Genomic DNA, 21203 nt, shown 5'->3' on the forward strand with positions numbered 1-21203 from the left:
CCGCCGCCCCCAAACTTCGAGGGGGAGAGCGGGTCGGAGGGTCTAGGGAGAACCAAAGCGGAGGGTGGAGCGAGTCCCCTGCGTGGTAAGGGGAATCCCGAGCACTTCGGGACCTAGTTGCGTTCTCAGGACTAGAGGACTAAAGGGGCGGAGGATCTTTTGCAGCCTTTTTCCCCGGGATCCTGGAATGGGGGTTACGGAGAGTGAGGGGGGTTGATCCCCAGAGCCGCCAGGGTACGCAGAGTGGGGGAGGTAGCCTTTTTCGCAAGCCCTCGGTCCCCTCTAGGGGGTCCCAAAGATTCCAGGCCCCGCCCCCCGGAGCGGAGGCCCCGGGTGGGGGCCTCTGGAAGGGAACCCAGGCTAAGATTGTTGACCGCGAGACGGAGCTGGGCCGGGGGCGGAGACCGTGGTCCCCACGTGGCGCTCAACTCCCGGGACGCAGGATCCTCACGCGGGGCGAGCCCGTCGCGTGGGCGGGGGAACTTCGGCATCCACGTCCCGTCCCACCCGCGCCGCGAAGGGCGGATGACGTCTCCGCCGGCGGGGGGGGGGCGGGTGGAGTGGAGGAGCAGGCGGAAGTGACGTAGGGCCCCAGCGCCCGGGCCATGGCGGCTGCGGTGGCGGGAGCTGCTGTCTGAGCAGCGGCTGCGGACCGAGCGAACTTGGCCCAGGAGCCCGGGCCTAGAGAGAGGCGCGGAGGCGGCGGGAGCGAGAACGCCTGGAGCCGGGTGAGGGGCAGCGCCGGCGCGGGGGCGGGGGCGGGGGCGGAGAGGGACCCTTCTGGAGGGGCGGGGTCTGCGCGAGGGGCGGCCCCCCTAACGCCCTCCTCCTCTTCCCCCGACCCCAGCCTTCCTCTCCTCCTCCTCGACTGTGCAGCCCTTGTAAGGGTCTGTGCCTCGTCACCATGACGACGCCGGCGAATGCCCAGAATGCCAGCAAAACGTGGGAACTGAGTCTGTATGAGCTGCACCGGACCCCGCAGGTGACAGGCATTCTCCCTTTCAGGCTTACCCGCTCCCGCAAACCCCTCCATCCACAGACCCCATCACACACAGCTTCTTTTCCGTAATTCGCTCTATTCTGCCTTGTAATGGCCCTACCATTGAATCACCTTACCCTTTTCAAAGCACTTTCGCATTTATCTCATTTAATCCTCAAAACAGCCCTGCTAGAGAGGTGGAGCAAGTATTATTATCTTCATTTGAAAGATCACAAACAAAAATTACCTTCCCTGTTCCTCATTCAGTGTCATAAGTCAGTGCATATAAGACTCACTTTGGGAGTTTTATTAAAAGTAAAGCTTCATGCCCCCCAACATTCTGATTCAGTAGTGGATTGGGTTCTCAGAATCTGAATTTTTAACAGTCACTCTATGGGGTTCTGATACAGTTAGCACCAGGACTTTAAAAAATTTTGTTTAATAGTCTTGCCCAACCACAGATCTGTGCCATCCTCACTCCTAGGCCACTTACCCACGTCAGATCCTCCTATTCCAAAGATCCTACTCTTAGTTAATGGACATTAAAGTCTGTCTTTTCTCCATTCTCTCCAAGTCATCAGTCCTTCTCTTAGAATTTTGTCTCCTGTAGAGACGAACATGGGTATCCAGATTCTGCCCTCTCACTGTATTTCTCAAAACCTTTATTTTATGGGCTGTTATTTCTAAAACTCCTTTCCCCCTAACCCACACCACCTTTCTACTCACTAATACCTCCAGGAAGCCATAATGGATGGCACAGAGATTGCTGTTTCCCCTCGGTCACTGCATTCAGAACTCATGTGCCCTATCTGCCTGGACATGCTGAAGAATACGATGACCACCAAGGAGTGCCTCCACAGATTCTGCTCTGACTGCATTGTTACAGCCCTGCGGAGCGGGTAATAGGAAAGACATGTTGGAGATGAGATGAAGGGGTACAACGTTAGGACCCTCTCACTGGTCTTGGTTCAGCCTAGGCTTCAGTTTCCTTGACTAACCAATCAGGGCTCCCTTCTCCTACTCCAGGAACAAGGAGTGTCCTACCTGCCGAAAGAAGCTGGTATCCAAGCGATCCCTACGGCCAGACCCCAACTTTGATGCCCTGATCTCTAAGATCTATCCCAGCCGGGAGGAATACGAGGCCCATCAAGACCGAGTGCTCATCCGCCTGAGCCGCCTGCACAACCAGCAGGCATTGAGCTCCAGCATTGAGGAGGGGCTGCGTATGCAGGCCATGCACAGGTGTGAGGGTCAGGAGAGAAACAGGACTGCTGGGTTGGGTCCCTGGGTCAGACTCCTGATACTGTCTTTGTTGCCTGCTAGCTTCTAAGTTTCAGCATCCTAAGAGCTGACCACAGACTGATCATTAGGGCTGGAAATCATGGGTGTAAATTGCAGTTTCTTAGTAAGCAACTGGCACTGCTATTCTTAAAGACAAATATAGGACTGGGCACAGTGTCTCACATCCGTAATCCCAGCACTTTGGGAGGTGAGGGTGGGAGGATTGCTTGAGTCCAGGAGTTTGACACCAGATTGAGTAACATAGGGAAACCTCATCTCTACAAAAACTTAAAAATTCAGCTGAGCGTGGTGGCACATGCCTGTAGTCCTAGCTACTTGGGAGGCTGAGGTAAGAGGATCACTTGAGCCTAGGAAGTTGAGGCTGCAGTGAGCCATGATCATACCACTGCACTCCAGCCTGGGTGACAGAACAAGGTCCTGTCTCAAAAAAAAAAAAGGAAAATTATAGTTTACCCCTTGACTTTCTAGAAGTTAGAACAATAAACAGTAGAGCAATTTTGAGAATCAGCTCTAGATTCATACTGCTGGAAGTTAAATCACCTCCTAGGCTAGCATCTCTCAGTCTTTCATGTCTATCCAAATTACCTGTAGGTCTTCTTCAGATACAAACTGATTCAGTAGGTCTAGAGTTGGGCCTGAGAGTCTGCATTTCACAAGCTCCCAGGGGATGTCTGTGCTGCTACCACACTTTGAGAGGTGACAGCCTAAGATCACTAACCAGTTACTTAACCTCTCTAAGCCTCAGTTTCCTCAGCCACAAAACAGAGATAATATAATTACCTGCATCACATGATTCATTGTATTAGGTGGGGGGATTGGTGCAAAACACTTAGCAGAGTGCTTACCACATAGTGTTTAGTAAATATTAGGTATCATCATTAGGATTTTCCCTGTCTTAATTTTCTGAAGTTTAAAGTCTAAGCCCTTTATCCTGGATGTTTTTTAACCTTAACCACTTGCTTCAACAGGGCCCAGCGTGTGAGGCGGCCGATACCTGGGTCAGATCAGACCACAACGATGAGTGGGGGGGAAGGAGAGCCTGGGGAGGGAGAAGGAGATGGAGAAGATGTGAGCTCAGACTCCGCCCCTGACTCTGCCCCAGGCCCTGCTCCCAAGCGACCCCGTGGAGGGGGTGCAGGGGGGAGCAGTGTAGGGACAGGGGGAGGTGGCCCTGGTGGGGTGGGTGGGGGTGCCGGTTCAGAAGACTCTGGTGACCGGGCGGGGACTCTAGGTGGGGGAACCCTGGGCCCCCCAAGCCCTCCTGGGGCCCCCAGCCCCCCGGAGCCAGGTGGAGAAATTGAGCTCGTGTTCCGGCCCCACCCGCTGCTTGTGGAGAAGGGAGAATACTGCCAGACTAGGTGAGGAGCCCTGTCTTTCCCCAACCACTGAGAAACCAAAGATCACATAGATTTCCATCAGAAATGGGCTTTGCCCAAACCCAAAATACCATCCCAACCCAGAGCCATTTTGGAAAGCCTCTACCTCTAGACCCCATCTGAGGCATCCTGGCTCTAAGCCTGTCCTCCCTCCCACTCCAGGTATGTGAAGACAACTGGGAATGCTACAGTGGACCATCTCTCCAAGTACTTGGCCCTGCGCATTGCCCTCGAGCGGAGGCAGCAGCAGGAAGCAGGGGAGCCCGGAGGGCCTGGAGGGGGTGCCTCTGACACCGGAGGACCTGATGGGAGTGGTGGGGAGGGTGGGGGTGCCGGAGGAGGTGACGGTCCTGAGGAGCCTGCTTTGCCCAGCCTGGAGGGCGTCAGTGAAAAGCAGTACACCATCTACATTGCACCTGGAGGCGGGGCGTTCACGGTGAGACCTTCTGAGGGCAGTGGTAGAAGAGGGGAGAGGAGAGAGGGTGGTGTGGGCCACCCAGAACCATGAGCCTGTTCTGACTCATCAGCACTCTTTTCTACATCCTCCATCTCTTTCTCTGTCCTTTCTCATCGTCCATGTCCCCTTTCTTGCCCCATCCTTTTTATTATTCCTTTTTTCTTTCCTCCTCCCTTGGTCACCTTTTGCGTCTCATTCATTTCCTTTTCCATCTTCTTCAACTTTCTTCTCTCTTTTCCCCCTCTCTCCCTTTTACCCCCTCCTCAGACGTTGAATGGTTCGCTGACCCTGGAGCTGGTGAATGAGAAGTTCTGGAAGGTGTCCCGGCCACTGGAGCTGTGCTATGCTCCCACCAAGGATCCAAAGTGACCCCGCAAGGGGACAGCCAGAGGAAGGGGACCATGGGGTATCCCTGTGTCCTGGCCCATCACCCAAGCTTCTTTGTCCCCCAGTACCCTCAGCCCAGCCAGCCAGCAAGAGGACACAAATGAGGACATGTGGCTTTTATACAAAGTATCTATATGAGATTCTTCTATATTGTACAGAGTGGGGCAAAGCACGCCCCCATCTGCTGCCTTTTCTATTGCCCGCAACATCCCATCTATATAAGGTGTTGGAGAAGGTGAAGAACCCTCCCCTTCACACCATCCTACCAACAACAAATGTGCTTTTTTTCCTCTTTGAAACCTGCAGTTCTGTGTGTCTGTTTATCAGGGGCATACAAGAAAAAGGAAAATATATCAGGGGCATACAAGAAAAATAGATTGGGGTGGAGGCCTAGAAACCATGTAGAATCAAAAAATGTCAGGTTATTTGTGATATGTCGTCAGAAACTCCAAATTAGTAAATATGTATGAAAATAGGAACCATCTATGAAGCTCAGAGGAGAAAGAACAGAGAGGTGTGAAGTCAGACCCCAAACTTTCCCCGTAGAACCTGAGACGCCCAGGCTGAAATCCAGGGTTTCAGCACCAAACGGAAAGCAGGAAAGTGGCTCAAAAGAGAAAGATGTTTGGAAGTCACTACCAGCAGCTGGTTTGTATAGCTGGAAAGAGGGAGGGAGGTGGGGAGGGCGGCGGAGCAGCTTAGTGTTCGACATCCCAGTTCCCGGTCCGCCTCCCAAAAAAGGGCAGCCTGGGCTGCGGACTAGGAGTGTGAGTGCACAGCCTTTGCCCGCCGGGCGGCGGGGCTGAGCGGAGGGAGGGCCGCCTGGGAACTGTAGTTGTGTGTTGGTCCAGGCAGCGGCTGAGAGCATAGGAGTGGGGGCATCGAGGAAAGCCGCCGCTGCCTTCCCGGCCTCGAGTTCCGCGAGCTGAGCTAGGCACCAAGCCTGAGGCTAGGGGGCCGGGTCGCACGCCTGCGCTCCGGGTCAAGGGCTGTGTCGGGATTCGGGAAGATGAATCCCTTCTCCAGAACCGACTGGGGTTCCTTCCACAGCCCCTAGTCTCTCTGCCTGTCACTTCCTTTTTCCTCTGCCCATGGTACCCCCAGCCCCTTCGGCCCCAAATTCCTCCCCCTCGCTCAGTTGGTCTCGCTGGCAGAGGAGCCGGCCGTGCAGGTTAATCCCGCTTGGATTAGTTCCGCGGAGTGGACGGCCCGCCCGCCGATCCGATCGCTTCCTTCTCCACCCTTGCGATTTCTCCTTTGTTCGCCTCCTACCCGGTGCCTCAATCCCGCAGATGAAGGTGGGGATCCTCCAGCCTCGGCAAGTACTGCGGACCAATGGGGCTGGGTGGCCCCTGGCCTGCAGAAGCAGACAACACCCACTTCTACCCTCGTAGGAGCTCCTTTCTACACCCACTTCCCTGGAACCCGTGATCCTGACTCCCCTCCTTCCCGACCCCAGCATCCAGAAGGTGTGGGTATACAGGGAAGTTGTAGTGGGAAGCAGGTGGGTGGTGTTCTGGAGTTTCAGGGTAGAGAAGCAGGTGGGAGAAGTCGGCTGAGATACCGAGGTGGAAGCCGAAAATATGGAGTTAACCTGACTTCTCTTCTGGCTCCAGGGGCTGCCGGGATCGTCTGTCCTCACCCTCCTTGTCCTCCCCAGCCCTAACCTACTGTCAGCCTCTTCTGTCATTGCTGCCCGCCCCGCCTTCACTCTGGAACAGTCTGTCCCTTCCAGCGTCCCCAGTCCTCACCTTCGCCCCACCCGCCCCACTTCTCTATCACATTTCCCCCTTTCGTGCTTCTCTCCCCGCCTCTGCTGCGAGTGCTCTCTCGCCCTTCTTCCCCCATGACTGAACGTCAGAGACACGGCTGTTTTGTTGTTGTTTTGAGACGGAATTTTGCTCTTGTTGCCCAGGCTGGAGTGCAATGGTACCATCTCGGCTCACCAAGCAATTCTCCTGCCTCCGCCTCCCGAGTACCTGGGTTTACAGGCCTGTGCCACCACACCCGACTAATTTTTGTTTTTCAGTAGAGACAGAGTTTCTTCATGTTGGTGAGACTGGTCTCTAACTCCCGACCTCAGGTGACCCGCCCACCTTGGCTTCCCAAAGTGCTGGGATTACAGGCGTGCGCCCGGCCGACAAGGCTGTTTATTTAGGTGACACCATGTGGGAGAAACACAGGAACCCCTTTTCATCTGGGCTCCACTGGGGCATTTCCTTTCCAAGTCCCTCCCAGTCAAGCCTGCATTACTGAGTCAGGCAAGGTGAGAGATACAAAGTATGCAAAAGAAAACTTTTCTATTTTGTTGAGGAAGGAGATACATGTAGAACAGTTAACAATGCAGAAGAACAGGGTAGAGGAAGGGAGGTTGATATGGTATTAGAGTCAGACATACTGGGTTCAAACCTGCCCTGCCACTTACAAACTGAGCCACCTTGCACAAGGCACTGGGTCTTCCCTCTGTTTCCTCATCTGCAAAATGGGGGAGAATAACAGGTTGCCCTGAGAATTTAGAGATAACACAAGTAAAGTTACATGCCTGACAGATCACTGGGTTTCCCAGTGCCGATCCCAGAATAGTAGCATCAGCATCACCTGGGAACTTGTTAGAAATGCAAATTCTTGGGCCCCACCCCAGATTTGCTGTTTGAGAAACTCTGGAGGTGGGGCAAGCAATTGCATCTTCCCAAGCCCTCCATGTGCTTCTGATTTTCACACAAGGCTGAGAACATAAAAGAAGATGCCCCACAAAATGTTATCACCTTGCCTTATAGCGTAAAGGATGGCAAAGGGCCCATGTCGGTGGGAGGGGCTCTGCGACTCCGAAGTAGGAGGATCACTGTGGGCCAGTACAGAGGTCAGGAGCCACCTCACAGAGGAGGCAGGACTGGGCTGGGGAAGGAAACAGAGAGGCTTTTCTGCAGTGGGTGAAAGAGATGGGGGAAGCTCCTTCTCCCGTACCCAACCTACCACCCAACACATTTTACCTCTCTCAGGCTTCAGTCTCCAAAGCAGAGTAGACCGTGTATCTGAACACAGAAGCTGAGCTCTGGAGCCCAGAGCCTCAAGGGCCTGAGGGAAGGTGCCCCCTGGAGACCCCTGCCCAGGCAAGGCCTAACTCTAAGGGCCCTGTCCTTGCCTGGCAGCCTTCAATGCCCTGATGAGCTGCTCACAGGAGGCTGTGCTTGGGGCTCCTCCACCCTTACAGTCCACCTCAGTGAGGAGGGAGGCGCCACTGAAACCCCCAACCACTTCTTCATTTGGGTGTGGGGCTTAGCCTCTCCTCCCCCACCTCTGTCTCCCCTGCTTCCAACTCCCCATGCTGCTCTCATGCCTGTAACTCCTTGGGAGGCCGAGGTGTGTGGATTACTTGAGACCAGGAATTCAAGACTGGCCTGACCAACATGGCAAAACCTTGGCTGTACAAAAAACACAAAAATTAGCCGGGCGTGGTGGCTCATCCCTGTAATCCCAACTACTCAGGAGGTTAAGGCATGAGAATCACTTGAACCTGAGAGGTGGAATTTGCAGTGGCCGAGATCGCCCCACTGCACTCCAGCCTGGGTGGCAGAGTGAACCTCTATCTCAAAACAAAACAAAGAAAAAAAAATGCCCTTAAGAGTTCCTTTATTAAAATAAAAATAGAAAATAATAGATAACTTAATCTCCAGAGATCTCTATGACAAACCCCCACCATCAAATCCTAGTCCCTCAGCTAATCCTACCGAAACCCATCACTTCCTCCAGAGGCTGCTGGGTTCTTCCTGCCTCAGGTGCTAACGCTACACCCAGCACCCATATCTGATGAGCCATCTTCCTGTGCCCACTCTTTGCTTCACCAGGCCCTGTTCTTACAAGTTATCTGGTACTCTTCATGTTAAAGGATAAGTCAGACCTTATTGTATTAACTTGCCGCAGAGTATATCCTCTGGAACTTGGCAATATTTCTCCCTATGATGTATCAGGGAGGTTGATGATTGACACATGCTAGAAGGAATTAAATACCCTTAGAGGTCAAAGGATCACTTGAGAGACCACTAATCATTTCTACCCTTTCGGGAAATGTGTATTGAGTCTGCCATGTGTCAGGAGTTGTTCTGGGACCTGAGTCTCACTGTCATGTGGTGTGGCCCCTGCCTTCGAAGGATTTGATGTAGGGGTGGTTTAGAATGAGCATCTCAATCTTAAATCCAGCAGCTAGTCCTATCCATTTTATCTGCTCTAATATATCTCAAGTCTGTCCACTTGTTTTCATCCCTCTGCATCCCTGAGCCAGCCACCATGTGGACCATGTGGCCTCCTCTGAATCATTGCAGTAGCTGAAGAGGCTGGGAATGGCCTTCTCTACATTACAATGCACACCTAAGAGGGATCCTTTAAAAATGCAAATATGATTGTTTCAGTCAAGTGCCTAAGCCCATTCAGTGGTTTTCCATCGATCTTAGGTTAAAGACCCAAGTCCTTAAACTGACCTCTAAGGCCCTGCAAGGGGTGGCCTCTCCTCTCCAGTTTCATCTCCCACCACTCCCCCTCACTCGAGTGCTCCAGTTCCTGTCCACTTTGTGCTTCCTCCTGCACTGAGCCTCCGGGGAGGCTGGGCCCTGTACTGGAAGGCTCCTTTTTCTGTTCCTCTCCTCTTAGCTCCTCTTTGTTCTTCAGGCCTCAGCTTCTCAACAGCCTCAGGGAAGGCTTCCTGGCCTTCTTTTCAGGGTCAAATTCCCCTATTTTAAGCACTCACACCAAGGTGTACCTTTCCTCAGAGGCACTTGGCCCTGTAGGAGTTCTACATTCGTTGATGATTATGTACAGATTGATGTCTGTCTGCCCCATTGAATGTAAGCTCCCTGAGGGCAGGGACTATGACTGCATCTGCTCTTGCCATTTTCTGGACCTAGCACTGGACACTTCATAAATAGTGGTTGGATAGATGCATTCATGCCAGGATCTGGGCAGGAGGCTAGATGTTTCAGGATTTCAGAGGTAATGAATTAAGGCCGTGATGCTCCCTCCTGTAGCTGCAGCCCAAGAGTCCCTCTTGCTGTTACCTAATACTGTTACTTCCTCCCTAATTCCTGGCATCATTCAGCTCCACAGCCCTGCCTTCATCCCAGGCTCCCTTCATCTTCCCTGTGAGACTCTCTCCCCTATTAAATTTTTGGTTCCACTTTCTGGTTTTGCCTCATTGGCTTCAGAAGCCAGCATGGAATAATGCAGCAAGAGCACAGGATCCAGAACTGGAGGCTGGGTGCAGTGGGTCACTGCTAAAATCCCAGAACTTTGGGAGGCTGAGGCAAGAGCTCCAAAGTTTGAGCTCCGAAGTTCAAGACCAGCCTGGGCAACATACTGAGACCTCGTCTCTACAAAATATTTTTTAACTTTTATTTTAAGTTCTGGGGTACACGTTCAGGATGTGCAGGTTTGTTACATAGGTGAACATGTGCCCTGGGGGTTTGCTGCACAGATCAGACTGTCACCTAGGTATTAACCCCAGCATCCATTAGCTATTCTTCCTGATGCTCTCCCTCCTGCCACTCCCCCTTCTGGCAGACCCCAGTGTGTGTTGTTCCCTGCTATGTGTTCCTGTGTTCTCATCATTCAGCTCCCACTTATAAGTGAGAACATCTGGTATTCTCACATGTGTTTTCATGTGGTGGTGCATACTTATAATCCCAGCTACTCAGGAGGTTAAGGCATGAGAATCGCTTGAACCTGGGAGGCAGAGTTTGCGGTGGCCGAGATCACCCCACTGTACTGTAGCCTGGGCAACAGATTGAACCTTTATCTCAAAATAAAACAAACAAAAATGTCCTTAAGAGTTCCTTTATAACAATAAAAACAGAAAAAAAATAGATAACTTAATCTCCAGAGATCTTCATGATGAACCCCCACCATCAAATCATAGTCCCCCAACTAATCCCACTAAACCCCATCACTTCCCCTAGAGGTTGCTGGGTTCTTCCTGCCTCAGGTGCTCATGCTACACCCAGCACCTATATCCAATCTTCCTGTGAGGTTTTCTATTCCTGTGTTAGTTAGCTGAGGATAACAGCTTCCAGTTCCATCCATGTCCCTGTAAAGGACATGATGTCATTCCCTTTTATATGGCTGCATAGTATTCCATGGTGTATTATGCATACTACATTTTCTTTTCTTTTCTTTCTTTTTTTTTTTTTTTTGAGACAGAGTCTCACTCTGTCACCCAGGTTGGAGTGCAGTGGCACAATCTCAGTTCACTGCAACCTCTGCTTCCCAGGTTCAAGCGATTCTCTTGCCTCAGTCTCCTGAGTAGTAGGGATTACAGGCATGTGCCACCATGCCAAGCTGATTTTTTTGTATTTTTAAGAGAGATAGGGTTTCACCATGTTGGTCAGGCTGGTCTCAAACTCCTGACCTCAAATGATCTGCCCGCCTTTGCCTCCCAAAATGCTGGGATTACAAGCGTGAGCCACCATGCCAGGCCACATACTACATTTTCTTTATCCAGTCTTTCATTGATGGCCATTTGGGTTAACTCCATGTTTTTGCTATTGTGAATAGTGCTGCAAAGAACTACAAAAGATTTAAAAGTTAGCCGGGTGTGGTGGTTTGTGCCTGTAGTCCCACCTACTTGGGAGGCTAATGTGGTAGGATCCCTTGAACCTGGGAGTTGGAGGCTGTAGTGTTCTATGATTGGGGCTCTGAATAGCCACTGCATGGTGAGATTCTATTTCTTTTTTTGATCTTTTTAAATTGAGCTAACTAGGAATAGAAAGTAACTTCCATTCGGGTTAGGTCTTCCTAAGTATAAACAAAAAAAAAAAGCAAGAAAGTCACTTCCAAAGTCAAGACAAGGATACCAGTTATTACTGTTCCTATTCACTTTTCTCCCAAGAAGTCTGAACTGACACAGGAAGAAAAAGGAGAAATAAAGCTATCACTATACATAAACAATTACTATACATGGATTGCTTACTATACAAAGAAAATTCACAAGAATCTACAAACTATTAGAACTAACACCTTCCTTGCTGAGGGCAATGAGAATACATAAACATCAATATCCCTACACTGCAGCAATAAACAAAGGATTTCATTTTAAGAAAATACCACTTGTAATAGTAAAAATCATAAGATACTTAGGAATAACTATAATAGTCTGTGTATGAACTTTATGAAGAAAATGATAAAGTTTTATTAGAGAACATAAAGAAGATATAAAAGAATAGGAAGAGATGCCATGTCCTTTATGAAGAGGGTAGTTTAATATAAAGCTGATAAGTTTTCTCAAATTAAAAATTCAGTACAATTCTAAGCAAAAACCCAACAAGATATTTTATGGAACTTGACAGACTGTTCTTAAAATTCTTCTGGAAGGGGCTGGGCACAGTGGCTCACGTCTGTAATCCCAGCACCTTGGGAGACTGAGGTGGGCAAATCACAGGTTAAGAGTTCGAGAGCAGCCTGGCCAACATGGTGAAACCCCATCTCTACTAAAAATATAAAAATTAGCTGGGTGTAGTGGTGGGTGCCTGTAATCCTAGCTACTCGGGAGGCTGAGACAGGAGAATCACTTGAGCCTGGGAGGCGGAGGTTGCAGTGAGCTGAGATCATGCCACTGCACTCCAGCCCTTGTGACAGAGTAAGACTCCAGCTCAAAAAAAAAAAAAAATTCTATGGAAGAAAAAACAAAACTTGAAGCTGAAGAACGTGAGATCCCGTCCCAAACCATACATCACAAGTTTACTGGTTGAAAACTAGTTTTTGAAACAGTCTAGCCCTGGCACACGCACACATAAATAGACCACAGAACAGAACAAAACTTTTTTGAATCAGACCCTAATAGGGTTTGGATCTGTGTCCCCACCCAAATCTCATGTTGAATTGTAATCCCCATTGCTGGAGGATGAATGGTGATTGGATCGTGGAAGTGCATTTCCCACTGGCTACTGTTCTCATGATAGTAAGTTCTCATGAGACCCGGTTGTTTAAAAGTGCATGGAGGCCAGGTGCAGTGGCTCGCACCTATAACCCTAACACTTTGAGAGGCTGAGACAGGAAGATCACTTGAGCTCAGGAGGTCAAAACCAGCCTGGACAACATGATGAGACCCTATCTCTACAAAAATACAAAAAAATAGCCAGGCATGGTGATGCATGTCTGTGGTCCCAGCTACTGAGGAGGCTGAGATGGGAGCATTGCTTGAGCCCAGGGGCAGAGATTACTGTGAACCAAGATTGTGCCACTGCATCCAGCCTGGGTTACAGAGCAAGACTACGTCTCAAAAAAAAAAAAAAAAAAGTGTGTGGTACCTCTTCCCTCTTCTCTTCCTCCTGCTCCAGCCATGTAAGACATTCCTGCTTTCCTTTCACCTTCTGCCACGATTGTAAGTTTCCTGAGGCCTCCCCAACCATGCTTCCTCTACAGCCTGTGGAATTGTAAGCCAATTAAACTTCTTTATAAATTACTCAGTCTCAGGTATTTCTCTATAGCAGAGCAAGAATGGACTAATACAGACCCTCAAAAATACAAGAATTGGTGTATAATGAAAGTGACATAAATCAGTGGGAAAGTTCAACGGTTTTGAGTTAACTGGCTAGCCAAACGAATACACAGAAAATAGATTCTACTTTATATCCTACCCAAAAGTAAATTTCAGATAGCTAGAATGAAAAGCAAAGCTGAAAACTGCTCAAAGAAAATATAAGATTACATATTGATGATATCAGAGTAGAGAAGGATTTCTTATACAAAATTTTAAAAGTACAAGCAGTTAACAAATGAAGAACACTATATGATTATATCAATACATGGAGGAAAGGCATTTGACAAAATATAACATCCTTTTATGATTCAAATTCTTAGCAAATTAGGCATAGAAGGAATGTATCTCAACACAATGAAGCCCATATATGACAAACCCACAGCTAACAGCATACATAACAGTGAAAAGCTCAAAGCTTTTCCTCTAAGATCAGGAACAAGACAAGGATGACCATTCTTACCATTTCTATTCAATAGTGCTAGAAATTCTAGCCAGAACAGATAGGCAAGAGAAAGAAATGGAAGGCATTCATATTGGAAAGAAGGAAGTTAAACTGTCACTGTTTGCAAACAACATGATCTTATATAGAGAAATCCCTAAAGATACCACCAAAAAAAAAAAAAAACTATTAGAACGAATAAATTGAGTAAAGTTGCAGATACAAAATCAATATTCAAAAGTCAGTAGCATTACTGTACACTAATAAGGCACCAACCAAATAAGAATTCAAGAAAATAATCTCATTTATAATAGCATCCAAAAATATACTTAGGAATAAATTTAATCAAAGAGGTGATAAATCTGTACACTGAAAACTATAAAGCACTGAAGAAAGAAATTAAAGACACAAATAAATGGAAAGATATTCCATGTTAATGGATTGGAAAGATTAATATTGTTAAAACGTTCACACTACCCAAAACTGTAGATTCAATCCACTCCCTATCAAAATTCCAATGACATTTTCACAGAAATAGAAAAAAATCCTAAGATTCACGTGGAACCACAAAAGACAAGGACGGAGTGACCAAAGCAATCTTGAGCAAAAGGAACAAAGCTAGAGGCATCACACTACCTAATCCCAGAAACTGTTAAGAAGCTGTGCTAATCAAAAAAGCATGGTTCTTAGGGGTCCAAAGTGGCTCCAGCCGGAGGTCGTGGCACTTGTGAAGTCGAGGTCATGAGTTCAAGGCTAACCTGAGCAACCATATAAGCTCAAACTGATTGGCAAAAAAAAAAAAAAAAAAGCATGGTTCTGGAACAAAAACAGACATGTAAGATCAGAAGAGACCAGAAATAAATCCACACATTTTATGGCCAACTGATCCTTTACAAATATGCCAAGAACACACAATGGGAAAACGTCACCTCGATAAACAGTCCTGGGAAAACTGCATATCCACATGTAGAAGAATAAAATCAGACTGTATCTCACCTCATATGCAAAAATCAACTCAGGCCGGGCACAGTGGCTCGCATCTGTAATCCCAGCACTTTGGGAGACTGAGGCCAGTGGGTTACTTGAGATCAGGGGTTTGAGACCAGCCGTGTCAACATGGTGACACCTAGTAAAAACACAAAATTTAGCCAGGGGTGGTGGTGCACACCTATAGTCACAACTACTCAGGAGGCTAAGGCAAGAGTATCACTTGAACCTGGGAGGCAGAGGTTGCAGTAAGCTGAGACCATGCCACTGCACTCCAGCCTGAAGGACAGAGAAAGACTGTCTCAAAAGAAAAAAAAAATGCAACTCGAAATGAAGTAAAGACATAAGATCTGAAATTGTGAAACTACTAGAAGAAAATATAGGCCAAAAAAAGGTTGGACATGGTGGCTCAGCCCTGTAATTTAAGCACTTTGGGAGGCTAAGATAGGTGGATCACAAGGTCAAGAGATCAAGACCATCCTGGCCAGCATGGTGGAATCTCATCTCTACTAAAAATACAAAAATTACCTGGGCATGGTGGTGTGTGCCTGTAGTTCCAGCTACTTGGGAGGCTGAGGCAGAATCGCTTGAACCCGGGAGGCGGAGTTGCAGTGAGCCAAGGTTGTGACACTGCACTCCAGCCTGGTGACAGAGCAAGACTCTGTCTGAAAAAAACAAAAAAGGAGGAAATACAGGAAAAAAGCTTCTTGACATTGGTCTGAGCAATGATTTTTGTTGGATAGGACCCTAAAAGCAAAAATAGACAAATGAGATTGCATCAAACTAAAGCTTCTGAACAATCAACAGACAACCTACGGAAAGGGACAAAATATTTGCAAACCATACATCTAGTAAGGGGTGAATATTTTGAATATATAAGATGTAGGAGGGAAACCCCGCAAGTGCCATGGCAAGGGTCTGAAGCCTCAGACTGTTCTCATATAAATATTGATTTAGAAAAGACTCAGAGGCTGGGTGTGGTGGCTCACGCCTGTAATCCAAGCACTTTGGAGGCCAAGGCGGGTGGATCACCTGAGGTCGGGAGTTCAAGACCAGCCTGACCAACATGGTGAAAACCCGTCTTTTAAAAGGAAAAAAAAAAGAAAGAAAAGACTAGGAATGTAGGCACATAGTTATTCTTTTATATAATCATATATATTCTTTTTTTTTTTTTTGAGACGGAGTTTCGCTGTTGTTACCCAGACTGGAGTGCAATGGCACGATCTTGGCTCACCACAACCTCCGCCTTCTGGGTTCAAGCAATTCTCCTGCCTCAGCCTCCTGAGTAGCTGGGATTACAGGCACACACCACCATGTCCAGCTAGTTTTCTGTATTTTTAGAAGAGCCGGGGGTTTCACTATGTTGACCAGGATGGACTCGATCTCTTGACCTCGTGATCCTCGGCCTCCCAAAGTGCTGGGATTACAGGCTTGAGCCACCGCGCCTGGCTTAATTATACTAATGACTATTGGGTTATGAAGCATGGAACTGAGGTGACACTGTGAACAAAGTGATCCTAAGGCAAGATATTCTAAGCCCTCTGTCACACCTGCGTAAGGGCTGCTGGGGGGGCACCTCAGCTGTATGGCAGCACCAGTGCTGTGAAAGCGCCCGCTGTTTAGCCAGCTAGGGAAGGAAATGTCCAAAATGACCAAGACATCTCCTTCCTGGGGGAGTTAGGAGAAAACTCCGCTTCTCCAAGCTCGTGTGGCAAGGCCTGACGGCTGTCAGGAAAACCCGCAGACATTCCGGGGCTTAACTGTCTCTATGTGATGCTGTGCATCAATGGTCATGTTCCGTGTCTACTCTTATGCCCTGCTTTTGCACCTGGTTTCTTTTTTTCTTAAAATATAAGAATTAATAATAGTAACATAATCTTAATGTCCTTGATATTTCTTTCTTTCTTTCTTTCTTTCTTTCTTTTTTTGAGACGGAGTTTTGCTCTTGTTACCCAGGCTGGAGTGCAATGGCGCAATCTCTGCTCACCGCAACCTCTGCCTCCTGGGTTCAGGCAACTCTCCTGCCTCAGCCTCCTGAGTAGCTGGGATTACAGGCACGTGCCACCATGCCCAGCTAGTTTTTTGTATTTTTAGTAGAGACAGGGTTTCACCATGTTGACCAGGATGGTCTCGATCTCTTGACCTCGTGATCCACCCGCCTTGGCCTCCCAAAGTGCTGGGATTACAGGTGTGAGCCACCACACCCAGCCTGTCCTTGATATTTCTGACATATATGGGAGCCTCACCTACTTGAAAGTCTTAGGCCCCCTATCTTGAAGACATATGATTTACCTGACCTTATCACTGACCACCATTACCTCACCTTACCTTCCCTGCCCCCACTTTGTACTCAATAAATGTCAGAGTGTCCAGGCACTCAGGGCCACTGCAGGTCTCCTCACTTTGGTTGGCAGTGGACCCCTGAGCCCAAACTCTCTTCTCTCTATCTCTGCATCTGTGTCTGTTATTTCTACAGTTTCTCATTTCCGTACCAACAGGGAGGGGCTCACAGAACCCTAAAGGACTGGACCCTATATAAGAAACTCAATAGCAAGAGTTGTTGAAAACTAAAAATCTGATTTTTTTTTCTTTAAGATGGGGTCACACTCTGTTGCCCAGGCTGGAGTACAGTGCCGTAGTCATGGCTCACTGCAGACTTCAACTCCCAGGCTCAAGCAATCCTCCCACCTCAGCCTCCCAAGTAGCTGGGACCCCAGGTACATGCCACCATGCCCTGCTAATTTAGAAAAGTTTTTTTGTAAAGACGAGATCTCCTTATATTTCCCGGATTTATCTCAAATTCCTAGGCTCAAGTGATCCTCCTGACTTGGCCTCCGAAAGTGCTGGGATTACAGACATGAGCCACTGCACCCAGCCAAAAATCTGATTTTTAAAATGGGCAAAGGGTCTGAAAAAACATTCCTCAAAAAGAAGACACACAAATGACCAACAGGTATATTTTTTAAAATGCTCAATATTACTAATCATTAGAAATGCAAATTTAAACCACAGTGAGATATCACCTCTTACCTGCTAAGATGGCTCTGGTAAAAAATAAAAATGAAAATAAACCAAGAGATTACAAGTGGTGACGAGGACGTGGAGAAAAAAGGAAACCTCACACACTCTTGGTGGGAATGTGAATTTGTACACCTATTTTGGAAAACAGAATGGAGCTTTCTCAAAAAATTAAAAATGAAACTATCATATGATCCAGTAGTTCCATCATCAGTATGTATCCAAAGAAATGAACTCAGTATGTTGAAGAGATATCTGCATCCCCATATTCACTGCAGCATTATTCACAATAGCCAAGATGGAATCAACCTAAGCATCCATCAATGAATAAATAATGGGAATATGGTACATATACACAATGGAATACTATTCAGTCTTTAAAAAGAAGGAAATCCTGTCATCTGTGACAACATGGATAAACCTAGAGGATATTATGCTAAATGAAATAAACCAGGCACAGAAAGACAAATAACACGATTTCACTTGTTTGTGGAACCTAAAGAGTTCAGCCTGGAACTCAGCCAGGCATGGTGGCACGCCTACAGTCCCAGCTATTTGGGAGGCCGAGGCAGGAGGATCTCCTGAATCCAGGAGTTTGAGGCTTCAGTGAGCTGTGATCACACCACTGCACTCCAACCCAAGCAAAAGGTGAGACCCTGTCTCAAAATAAATAAATAAAATAAAATTCACTGCAGTAGCAGAGAACAGAACGGTGGTTGCACAGTGGCTGGGGGTGTAGGGGGCAGGAATTGGAGAGCCTTAGTCAAAGGATACAAAATTTCAGGTAGGTAGAATAAACTCAGGAGATCTACTGTATAACATGATGACTAGAGTTAATAACAATGCCTTGTATACCTGAAAGTTGCTGGCCAGATGCAGTGGCTCATGTCTGAGATCCCAGCACTTTGTGAGGCTGAGGTGGGTGGATTGCTTGAGAACAGGAGTTGGAGAGCAGCTTCGGCAACTTGGTGAAACCCCATCTCTAAAAAAAATCCAAAAATTAGCTGGGCACCGTGACTCACCTCTGTAATCCCAGCACTTTGGGAGGTCAAGGTGGGCAGATCACGAGGTTAGGAGATTGAGGATCATCCTGGCCAACATGGTGAAACCTCATCTGTACTAAAAACTCCATTTCTACTAAAATACAAAAGATTAGCTGGGCATTGTGGTGCATGCCTGTAGTCCCAGCTACTCAGGAGGCTGAGGTGGAAGAATGGCTTGAACCCAGGAGGCAGAGGTTGCACTGAGCCAAGATCGCACCACTGCACTCCAGTCTGGTGACAGAGCGAGACTCTGTCTCAAAAAAAAAAAAAAAAAAAAGATAGTATGTGAGATAACAGATATGGTAATTACTTTAGCCCTTACACACACACACACGCACACACACACACACATGTTGTTCCACCATAGATACAATTTTTACTTGTTAACTATAAATAAATAGAAGCACAAACAATAAAGGAAAATACTGACACATATGACCACATTAAAACTTTTTTTTTTGAGATGGAGTTTTGCTCTGTTACCCAGGCTGGAGTGCAATGGTGCAATCTTGGCTCACTGCAGCCTCTGCCCCCGCCCTGTTCCAGCGATTATCCTGCTTCAGCCTCCTGGGTAGCTGGGATTACAGGTGCACACCTCCACGCCCAGCCAATTTTTGTACTTTTAGTAGACACAGTGTTTTGCCATGTTGGCCAGGCTGGTCTTGAACTCCTGACCTCAGGTGATCTGCCCACCTCAGCCTCCCAAAGTGCTGGGATTACAGGCATGAGCCACCACACCCAATCCACATTAAAACATTTTTAAGCTTTTATAAGAAATCATGTAAAGTAAAAGACAAGCCACAGACTTGTAAAATATTCACAACCTACATAAACAACAAAGGATTATATCCAGGATTTATAAAGAAATTTCAGATCCATATGAAAAGGACAACACAAGAGAATATGAGCAAAAGCTGTGAATAGGCAAGTCGCAAAAGAGAAACCTAAATGGTCAATAAACATAAGAAAAGATGCTCAATTTAACCAGCAATGTAGAAATGCAAATCACAGCATGAGACACCATTTTACACACACAAAATCACCAGAATTAAAGTTACTCTAACACTGTTGACAAAAATGTGGGACAATAGGAATGCCTATATTTTGTGTTGAAGTGTAAACAGATATAACAAATTTGAAGAGAATTTTGGCACCAGTTAATGCTGAAACTGAATATTCCCTATGACCCAGTACCCTTGCTTCTAGATCTGTTCCTTAGAAAAACGTTTCTACACTTGCACAAAAAAGCAAGGATACAAATGATCTTTGCATTATCAAGTGTCAAGAAAAAGTGGAAATAAGCTAACTGTCATTAAGTAAAGGAATGGATAAATAAAGTGTGGTTTGTTCTTATAATGGGATATAGCTAAATGGATATTTAGCAATGTAATGAGTAAGAAACTTGCAAAAATAGATATTATATGATTTTATTTGTGTGAAGTTTTGTTTTGAGATGGAGTCTCACTCTGTTGCCCAGGCTGAAGTGCAGTGGTGCAATCTTAGCTCACTGCAACCTCTGCCTCCCAGGTTCAAGGGATGATTCTTCTGCCTCAGCCTCCTGAGTAGCTGGGATTATAGGTGCCCACCACCACACCTGGCAAATTTTTGTATTTTTAGCAGAGACAGCGTTTCACAATGTTGGCCAGGCCAGTCTCAAACTCCTGACCTAAGGAGTATCTGCCCACCTCAGTATCCCAAAGTGCTGGGATTACAGTCGTGAGCCACTGCACCTGGCCTTGTGTAAGTTTTAAAATACACAAAGCAGTGGTATGTGTTTAGGAAAGCAAACATATTTGTTAAAAGTACAAAGTATGCCTAGGAATAATTCGCAACAAGTTTAGAATGATAATCACTACAAGGAAGGAGAGAAATGGGATGGGTGTTAGCCGAATTTGTAAATCTTTCCTTTTTTTAAAAAAAAAATTTTTTTTAAAGAAAAAGAGATACAAAGCAGGCTAGACAAAGGTGAGGATTTGCTTTACTGGGTTGCTGTGATCATTAAGTGAGCCAATAAATGGGACAGTGCTAAATGAAAGTTTCTTGCCAATCTCTTTAGAAGGGTACAATGATGGTGGCTGTGTAGGTGTCAATGTGGTTTCCTGGCCTATTCTCTCCTCCGCCGTGCTGAGTCTCAGTCTTCCTACTGGGATGGTATAAATTGATATACATCTTTTTCTCTTTATCTCAATAGGTATCAATAAATTGGTATAAATCTTAACTGCTACGCGCATCGATTTCCTGCCTGCAAAATGTGTGTATTCGAAGTGCGATGTCATAGCATTGCCGTGGGAGTAAGTTGTTTAGAACGCTACCTGGCTTAGAGTAACTGCTCTAGGCTATTGTTTCGTTGTTGTTCGTGCTGTTATAATGGTTGTTGTTAGGTATCACCTTCAACTCTTTTTTAATCTCAACTTCTAAAAATCTGATAAGAACCTCACTTGGCAATGAAAGTGCCCCAAAACTAAGAAGACCCAGACTCTTCCTTCAAGGATCTAGGTCAATTTGCAACTCAAATTCCTGTAAGGGCCAGGCAGGTAATGTGCCAAGTGCCAAGGGAAGGCTGTAACAGGCTGGAGGGTACCCTCCCCTCCTGGAGGGGCAGCAGCTCCTGGTCCAGTGTTGCCACATAGGAATTCAGAGCTGGCATTGCCATGAGAAACTGGAAATCTCAATTTTTCTGTAAAATCTTTT

General features: G+C 47.0%; 1 protein-coding gene across 1 annotated transcript; it reads left to right on the forward strand.

The window, feature by feature from the left end:
* Positions 1–583: 583 nt before the first annotated feature.
* On the forward strand, positions 584–4800 carry RING1 (ring finger protein 1). The gene is made up of 7 exons (XM_002746424.6): positions 584–728; positions 848–982; positions 1718–1878; positions 2006–2221; positions 3250–3639; positions 3820–4093; positions 4382–4800. Exons 2-7 carry the CDS (start codon positions 905–907, stop codon positions 4481–4483), a joined length of 1221 nt encoding a protein of 406 aa, XP_002746470.1. The 5' UTR covers positions 584–728; positions 848–904; the 3' UTR covers positions 4484–4800.
* The last annotated feature ends 16403 nt before the right edge of the window (positions 4801–21203 follow it).

This window comes from Callithrix jacchus, chromosome 4 (genome assembly GCF_049354715.1).
Source record: "Callithrix jacchus isolate 240 chromosome 4, calJac240_pri, whole genome shotgun sequence".
Taxonomy (NCBI): domain Eukaryota; kingdom Metazoa; phylum Chordata; class Mammalia; order Primates; family Cebidae; genus Callithrix; species Callithrix jacchus.

Coding starts and splice junctions, on each gene's coding strand:
- RING1 (XM_002746424.6), top strand. CDS start 905: ATGACGACGCCGGCGAATGCCCAGAATGCCAGCAAAACGTGGGAACTG. Junction 2,222..3,249: donor CGTATGCAGGCCATGCACAG/GTGTGAGGGTCA, acceptor TTGCTTCAACAG/GGCCCAGCGTGTGAGGCGGC. Junction 4,094..4,381: donor CTGGAGGCGGGGCGTTCACG/GTGAGACCTTCT, acceptor CCCCCTCCTCAG/ACGTTGAATGGTTCGCTGAC.